The sequence below is a fragment of the Moschus berezovskii genome, chromosome 6 (genome assembly GCF_049115385.1).
Source record: "Moschus berezovskii isolate FMDL1 chromosome 6, NW_MosBer_1.0, whole genome shotgun sequence".
Classification (NCBI taxonomy): domain Eukaryota; kingdom Metazoa; phylum Chordata; class Mammalia; order Artiodactyla; family Moschidae; genus Moschus; species Moschus berezovskii.
This window is the reverse complement of record NC_142465.1, coordinates 124,121,830-124,129,445: the sequence shown is the minus strand read 5'-3', so window position 1 is coordinate 124,129,445 and position 7,616 is coordinate 124,121,830. Positions and strand designations below refer to the sequence as shown.

The window sequence follows — 7,616 nt, the reverse complement described above, 5'->3', positions numbered from 1 at the left end:
GGGTGACCCTTCTCCCCTTGGCCTGCGTGGCGGTGCCGGTGGCGCCCGTGGGGGGCGCCCGTGGCACTGTGGGTCGCTGCTCCCGTTCGGCACTTGGAGCGTCTCCAGCATCCTCCGTGCACCGGAAATGGAGCCCCAGGGGTCTCTGCGGATGACTGTTGTGCCGGTGACGCACGGATGCCCGCGTCATTCGTGCCGCACCCTTTCCCGAGTAGCCCTGGGCCTCCCAAGGACGGCCACCCGTAAAGACTGCTTGCCCATCTTCTCCCCGGACGCTGCGCGACGTGTGGGGCGTTTCCGAGGGCCTGACCGGCCGGAAGGAGACGATTCACGGACCTGCACCCGCTCCTCCCTGCCCCCCGAAGGGCTCCGGAGATCGTCTCCGTGCTCGGCTGGCTGGCTGGCTGGCTGTGAGCGTTCTGGCAGGCGTCTCCGGGCCGCGTCCCTCACTCACCAGAGGCCAGCGGTGCGGCCAGTGAGAGGAGACGGGGAAAGAGAGGCAAACCCACACAGGCCCCAGCCAGAGAGGACTCTCCCGCCACCCCCGCAGAAGTGGGAAGGCCCTCGGACCGGGCTCGGGCCCGGTCATGCACCCCCATCCTCTCCAGCGACTTCCCCGCAGAGCCAGCGCTCCAGAGCTCAGCCGCTCAGGCACGAACACGTCCCAAGCTGAACACCGAGGCCCCGGGAGGCTGCCTCACAAACGCCGCCGCCGCCGCCGCCGCTGAGAGGAACTGGATCCTCGTGGGAACTGTCGGGTGCGTCCCTCAGGGCGTGCCGCACACAGCGTGTGCGTGGGCGCCTGCACGCACGTGCGGCAGAGCCTGCCTACCGCCACAGCCCCAGCGACGGCCGCGGCTTCTTGTTCTTCCCCTTGGTCGCTCTGGCCCTCCCGCTGGCACAAGGGCCGTTGCCCACGTTTGTCGGCCCCAGAGGCGGGCTGTCCGTGGCGGGACGGTCGCGCAGGTCGTGCTCCTGTTCGGGGGGCGTGCGGTTTCTCCCTCCTCCGCCTCTGGAGTGGTGAATCACGACTGCGCCGGCAGGCAGGGCGGACTGGATCTTCCGGAGGTCGAAGGCCGGCTTGGGTCGGTTGTGTTCTTGCAGGCGTCTCCACTGCTCTAAGCTCATCCCTTCGACCTCTGTGTCCCCCGGGGACACCTCCGACCCAGGAGCTCTGCCGCTGGCGTCTCCTGCAGGCTGCCCGGGGTCTGTGGGGTCTGCCCCGAGGGGGGCCGCTGCCCCTCGCCCAGCGCCCCCTTCCAACGCACCCTCCCGGGCGTAGAAGAGGACGTAGGCACTCTGGCTCAGGGCAGCGGTCTCGTCACAGGCGGTCACCTTGGCATCGTCCATCTTATACCACTGGCCGTTGCCCGCTCGGACGTAACAGAAGTAGTGTCCTCGCTCACAACTCCACCCGGAGTGCACCAGCACGGCATAGAGCACGTAGCCCAGGGGCCCCGCCTTCCGCTCAGACGTGTAGGGCTGCACGTCGAGGCACTGGGGATAGCGCACCTCCTGAGCCCTTTTGGCCCCGTTCACCTGCGTGAACCGCTTCAGCACCAGCACCAGGACCTGGGAGGTGCCGTGCAGAGTCAACCTCTTGGTGGCAGGCACCTTCCGGAGACAAATGCCACAGTCATAGGCATTTTCGGCGTCCAGCTTCTCGGGCTTCACCAGCTCTCTCAGCGCTTGCTCCACGCTCTCAGCCGCCGAGATATCCAGGCTGATGTCCAGATAAGGGTCGAACGTGTCCGAGACACCGAGGCAGCGGAGACACTGGACCTGAGACCTCCAGGTCCCGCCGAAGATCTGACGGACGAGGGTGGTGTCCTCGGAGGGGTGGCCCGACGGCTGGGGTGCACTCAAGCACCCGTGCTGCATGGCATTCAGAGTGAACATCAGAAACTCGTGGGCATCTTCCTGCTGGTGTCTGTGGAAGCCCGCCAGCAGGGCCTTGCGGGGCCGGATCACCTCTCCCGCGTGAAGGAGGGCTCGGGTCACGTGAGCTCGCACGGCACAGAGCCTGCAGGGGCTGCGGGCCGGACAGAGGGCGGCGTGCCGCTGGGACACCATCCAGCTGGCCAGGGGCGGCGTGTGGCTCAGACACTGCAGCGCCGCATTCACGTAGCAGGTGTTCCCCAGGTTCTGAAGCCCAGCCCCCACCCCCCACGGCCCCCTCCACCTCAGGGCGACTTCCTGGCCGGGCGCCGGCCCTGCTGACCCAGGAGCCAAGTCACCCCGCTGGGGGCCCCCAACCGCCGGCGACGGCCCCTCGGGGACAGAGGGTCCCCGAAGGGCATCCGCACCAGCGGCGCTGGGCCGACAACCTTGCCCTCCGGGGAAGGCGTGGAAGGGAGACCGACCCGCACCTCCCCCGTGCTCAGAAGCAGCCCCCGGGTCTCTGCCAACAAGGCCCACGAGGGTTTCCATCTCCTACCTGCAGCTGCACCACGACGCCTCCTTCCCTCCGACGGCCGGCCTCCGAAAGAGGGCCCGGGCCCCGCCCCCTCGGCCCCTCGGGGGCTGTCCCACCGCCCCGCCCCCGCACGTGCAGGCTCCTCATTGGCTGAGGCGGCCGAGGGCGTGTCACTCCCACTCCCGCCACATCCCACCGCCCACCCTCTTCTCGGGGAATTCCCCCTGACCAAGCCCCGCACGCACTTCCGACCTGGCCCCCCGGACCAAAGGGCTCGGGACGCGAGTGTTATTCGCGGGCATTTGGCCTTCCTTCCGGCCTTGCCCGCTGGAGATGCGCCGCGGGGCTTCCAAGTTCAGCACACAGATGCGGGCTGGGGAGGAATTCCGTGGGCTCACCATTCAGATCCTAACACACTTGTGGAAACGCACACCTGTCCGCCCACCTGCCCGCTCCCCTTTACCGGTCATCCCCACCCCAGACCCCTGCCTGAGGACAACCCCTCCCCGGACAACACTAAACCCTTGCCTCAACTTGGCTCTCGAGTGAGGGCCACTCCATGTTCTATGGTTTCTCACTCGCCACTCTTCTAGCGTTCGGGGTCCTGGCACCGAAAGACGCCGGGAGTCTGGCACATACGTTTTCCTCCCTTCAGGGCCGTGGGTCACGACCCAAAGCGAGCTCATTTACAAAGGCATGGGCTTGCTGCAACTTTGGATTCCTTTCTTCAGCTCCTTTTCTCTCTCCGTGGCCTTTTTTGCTTCCTTTTCCTCCTTCCATTTTGCGGGGGTTTTTCCTTTGGTTGGTTGGTTGGTTGGTTTTGGGGTTTTTTGTGGTTTTTGTTTTCGTTTTTCCCTTTCTCTTTTAAACTTTTTTCTCGGGTTTTGTGTTCATTTTATTATCTTTTTGTTGCTTTCATTCTCTTTCCCTGTTTTAAATACACTAGCTGCCTCGTAGAGTCGTCTCTCCAATTCAGGGGCTCCAAACGCTCTATAACTCAAGGTAAACAAAAGATTTCCGTCCTGGGGGAGGATGACTTGTTGGTTTCCTTCTTGGTGTGTGACACGTGTGTTTGTTTGCTCTCCCGTCCTGGACGTTATGCTTGCCTTCCGGGCCTCTGTGGGTTCCACAGTCCACGGGTTTACCACAGCTGAAGTGTTGATTCCGTTGGTCCTTACTAGGAAAGGACGGCCCTGACCCCGCTTTCCTCCTCAGCCTATTGCACCCCTCCCACCTCCCGCTCCCCCACCCCCTCCCAGGACCCTACGGCTTTGTGCCTTATCATCCAAGCGCTCACACCCTTGCTGCCCTTTTGCCTCCTTCCCATGGCACAGAGAAGCCAGATCAGCCGGGCTTTTTCTCTCTTTTGCGCGGATTTCCCCACCTTCCCATGCCCTCGGCCACGCCGCTCCAATCGCCAGTCTTCTCCTTTCTCTTCTTCTTCTTCAGAGGGTGTGGATGGGGCAAGCAGTAAGTCCATTTGAGGCGCTGGGGCGGAGGAAGACGGGTGGTGACGAGGGGGGCGGGCTGCGGGTGGCTCCACTTCCTCGTCCAGGGCACGCTTGCTCGTGTCCTTGGGGCAAGAGACTGCCCCGGCATTCTTCTTCCTCTCCGCTTGGTGCGGTGCAGGTAACCGTGCGGGGGAAACAAGCCATCGGAACGTTCTCCGATCCTCGCCAAGCCGACCAGCGCAGTCAGCAGCCACAGTTGTCCCTCGAGGTCTGAGAGGCTAAATCGCAAATTCCCCGAGCTGCCGTTTGATGGAGGGTTTGGGGGTTTGAAGCCAACAGCCAGGAAAAAGAAATGAGACGCAAGAGGTGACCGGTAAGGGTGCTCGGGCGCCCCTCCACCGGGTCACGGGATCATGAGGCAGTCGAGAAAGCAGCTAGGGGAGGACAGTGTCGCCACCGCCCCGGACACTTTGGAGGCCGGCCGCGTCTCCTCGCGTCCAGCGGCGTTTGTCCGGGGCCAAGCTGGACGAGACAACTGACTGACACACAGGACGGGCAGGGTCGGAAGTCCAGTTGACTTGCTCTCCCAGTCTTGGTCGGGCTTGGGTCTTTCCCCAGGGCGGCGCGGAGGACCTCTGCCTTCGGAAATGAAGGCCGCATGACGTGTCTCCGCTCGGGCACCAGCGCAGTGCTGGTGGAGAGGTTTCTCCGGGACCCGCCGGGTGACCCTTCTCCCCTTGGCCTGCGTGGCGGTGCCGGTGGCGCCCGTGGGGGGCGCCCGTGGCACTGTGGGTCGCTGCTCCCGTTCGGCACTTGGAGCGTCTCCAGCATCCTCCGTGCACCGGAAATGGAGCCCCAGGGGTCTCTGCGGATGACTGTTGTGCCGGTGACGCACGGATGCCCGCGTCATTCGTGCCGCACCCTTTCCCGAGTAGCCCTGGGCCTCCCAAGGACGGCCACCCGTAAAGACTGCTTGCCCATCTTCTCCCCGGACGCTGCGCGACGTGTGGGGCGTTTCCGAGGGCCTGACCGGCCGGAAGGAGACGATTCACGGACCTGCACCCGCTCCTCCCTGCCCCCCGAAGGGCTCCGGAGATCGTCTCCGTGCTCGGCTGGCTGGCTGGCTGGCTGTGAGCGTTCTGGCAGGCGTCTCCGGGCCGCGTCCCTCACTCACCAGAGGCCAGCGGTGCGGCCAGTGAGAGGAGACGGGGAAAGAGAGGCAAACCCACACAGGCCCCAGCCAGAGAGGACTCTCCCGCCACCCCCGCAGAAGTGGGAAGGCCCTCGGACCGGGCTCGGGCCGGTCATGCACCCCCATCCTCTCCAGCGACTTCCCCGCAGAGCCAGCGCTCCAGAGCTCAGCCGCTCAGGCACGAACACGTCCCAAGCTGAACACCGAGGCCCCGGGAGGCTGCCTCACAAACGCCGCCGCCGCCGCCGCCGCCGCCGCTGAGAGGAACTGGATCCTCGTGGGAACTGTCGGGTGCGTCCCTCAGGGCGTGCCGCACACAGCGTGTGCGTGGGCGCCTGCACGCACGTGCGGCAGAGCCTGCCTACCGCCACAGCCCCAGCGACGGCCGCGGCTTCTTGTTCTTCCCCTTGGTCGCTCTGGCCCTCCCGCTGGCACAAGGGCCGTTGCCCACGTTTGTCGGCCCCAGAGGCGGGCTGTCCGTGGCGGGACGGTCGCGCAGGTCGTGCTCCTGTTCGGGGGGCGTGCGGTTTCTCCCTCCTCCGCCTCTGGAGTGGTGAATCACGACTGCGCCGGCAGGCAGGGCGGACTGGATCTTCCGGAGGTCGAAGGCCGGCTTGGGTCGGTTGTGTTCTTGCAGGCGTCTCCACTGCTCTAAGCTCATCCCTTCGACCTCTGTGTCCCCCGGGGACACCTCCGACCCAGGAGCTCTGCCGCTGGCGTCTCCTGCAGGCTGCCCGGGGTCTGTGGGGTCTGCCCCGAGGGGGGCCGCTGCCCCTCGCCCAGCGCCCCCTTCCAACGCACCCTCCCGGGCGTAGAAGAGGACGTAGGCACTCTGGCTCAGGGCAGCGGTCTCGTCACAGGCGGTCACCTTGGCATCGTCCATCTTATACCACTGGCCGTTGCCCGCTCGGACGTAACAGAAGTAGTGTCCTCGCTCACAACTCCACCCGGAGTGCACCAGCACGGCATAGAGCACGTAGCCCAGGGGCCCCGCCTTCCGCTCAGACGTGTAGGGCTGCACGTCGAGGCACTGGGGATAGCGCACCTCCTGAGCCCTTTTGGCCCCGTTCACCTGCGTGAACCGCTTCAGCACCAGCACCAGGACCTGGGAGGTGCCGTGCAGAGTCAACCTCTTGGTGGCAGGCACCTTCCGGAGACAAATGCCACAGTCATAGGCATTTTCGGCGTCCAGCTTCTCGGGCTTCACCAGCTCTCTCAGCGCTTGCTCCACGCTCTCAGCCGCCGAGATATCCAGGCTGATGTCCAGATAAGGGTCGAACGTGTCCGAGACACCGAGGCAGCGGAGACACTGGACCTGAGACCTCCAGGTCCCGCCGAAGATCTGACGGACGAGGGTGGTGTCCTCGGAGGGGTGGCCCGACGGCTGGGGTGCACTCAAGCACCCGTGCTGCATGGCATTCAGAGTGAACATCAGAAACTCGTGGGCATCTTCCTGCTGGTGTCTGTGGAAGCCCGCCAGCAGGGCCTTGCGGGGCCGGATCACCTCTCCCGCGTGAAGGAGGGCTCGGGTCACGTGAGCTCGCACGGCACAGAGCCTGCAGGGGCTGCGGGCCGGACAGAGGGCGGCGTGCCGCTGGGACACCATCCAGCTGGCCAGGGGCGGCGTGTGGCTCAGACACTGCAGCGCCGCATTCACGTAGCAGGTGTTCCCCAGGTTCTGAAGCCCAGCCCCCACCCCCCACGGCCCCCTCCACCTCAGGGCGACTTCCTGGCCGGGCGCCGGCCCTGCTGACCCAGGAGCCAAGTCACCCCGCTGGGGGCCCCCAACCGCCGGCGACGGCCCCTCGGGGACAGAGGGTCCCCGAAGGGCATCCGCACCAGCGGCGCTGGGCCGACAACCTTGCCCTCCGGGGAAGGCGTGGAAGGGAGACCGACCCGCACCTCCCCCGTGCTCAGAAGCAGCCCCCGGGTCTCTGCCAACAAGGCCCACGAGGGTTTCCATCTCCTACCTGCAGCTGCACCACGACGCCTCCTTCCCTCCGACGGCCGGCCTCCGAAAGAGGGCCCGGGCCCCGCCCCCTCGGCCCCTCGGGGGCTGTCCCACCGCCCCGCCCCCGCACGTGCAGGCTCCTCATTGGCTGAGGCGGCCGAGGGCGTGTCACTCCCACTCCCGCCACATCCCACCGCCCACCCTCTTCTCGGGGAATTCCCCCTGACCAAGCCCCGCACGCACTTCCGACCTGGCCCCCCGGACCAAAGGGCTCGGGACGCGAGTGTTATTCGCGGGCATTTGGCCTTCCTTCCGGCCTTGCCCGCTGGAGATGCGCCGCGGGGCTTCCAAGTTCAGCACACAGATGCGGGCTGGGGAGGAATTCCGTGGGCTCACCATTCAGATCCTAACACACTTGTGGAAACGCACACCTGTCCGCCCACCTGCCCGCTCCCCTTTACCGGTCATCCCCACCCCAGACCCCTGCCTGAGGACAACCCCTCCTCGGACAACACTAAACCCTTGCCTCAACTTGGCTCTCGAGTGAGGGCCACTCCATGTTCTATGGTTTCTCACTCGCCACTCTTCTAGCGTTCGGGGTCCTGG

The 7,616-nt window shown here is 65.7% G+C and overlaps 2 protein-coding genes across 2 annotated transcripts; both read right to left on the bottom strand.

Annotated features, from left to right (window-relative positions):
* Positions 1–828: 828 nt before the first annotated feature.
* Positions 829–2,430, bottom strand: LOC129536507 (ubiquitin carboxyl-terminal hydrolase 17-like protein 6). Its single transcript, XM_088836784.1, has one exon. The coding sequence runs from the start codon at positions 2,428–2,430 to the stop codon at positions 829–831; it is 1,602 nt and encodes a 533-aa protein (XP_088692910.1).
* Positions 2,431–5,420: 2,990 nt separating this feature from the next.
* LOC129536474 (ubiquitin carboxyl-terminal hydrolase 17-like protein 6) lies at positions 5,421–7,022 on the bottom strand. Its single transcript, XM_088836783.1, has one exon. The coding sequence runs from the start codon at positions 7,020–7,022 to the stop codon at positions 5,421–5,423; it is 1,602 nt and encodes a 533-aa protein (XP_088692909.1).
* Between the last annotated feature and the right edge of the window lie 594 nt (positions 7,023–7,616).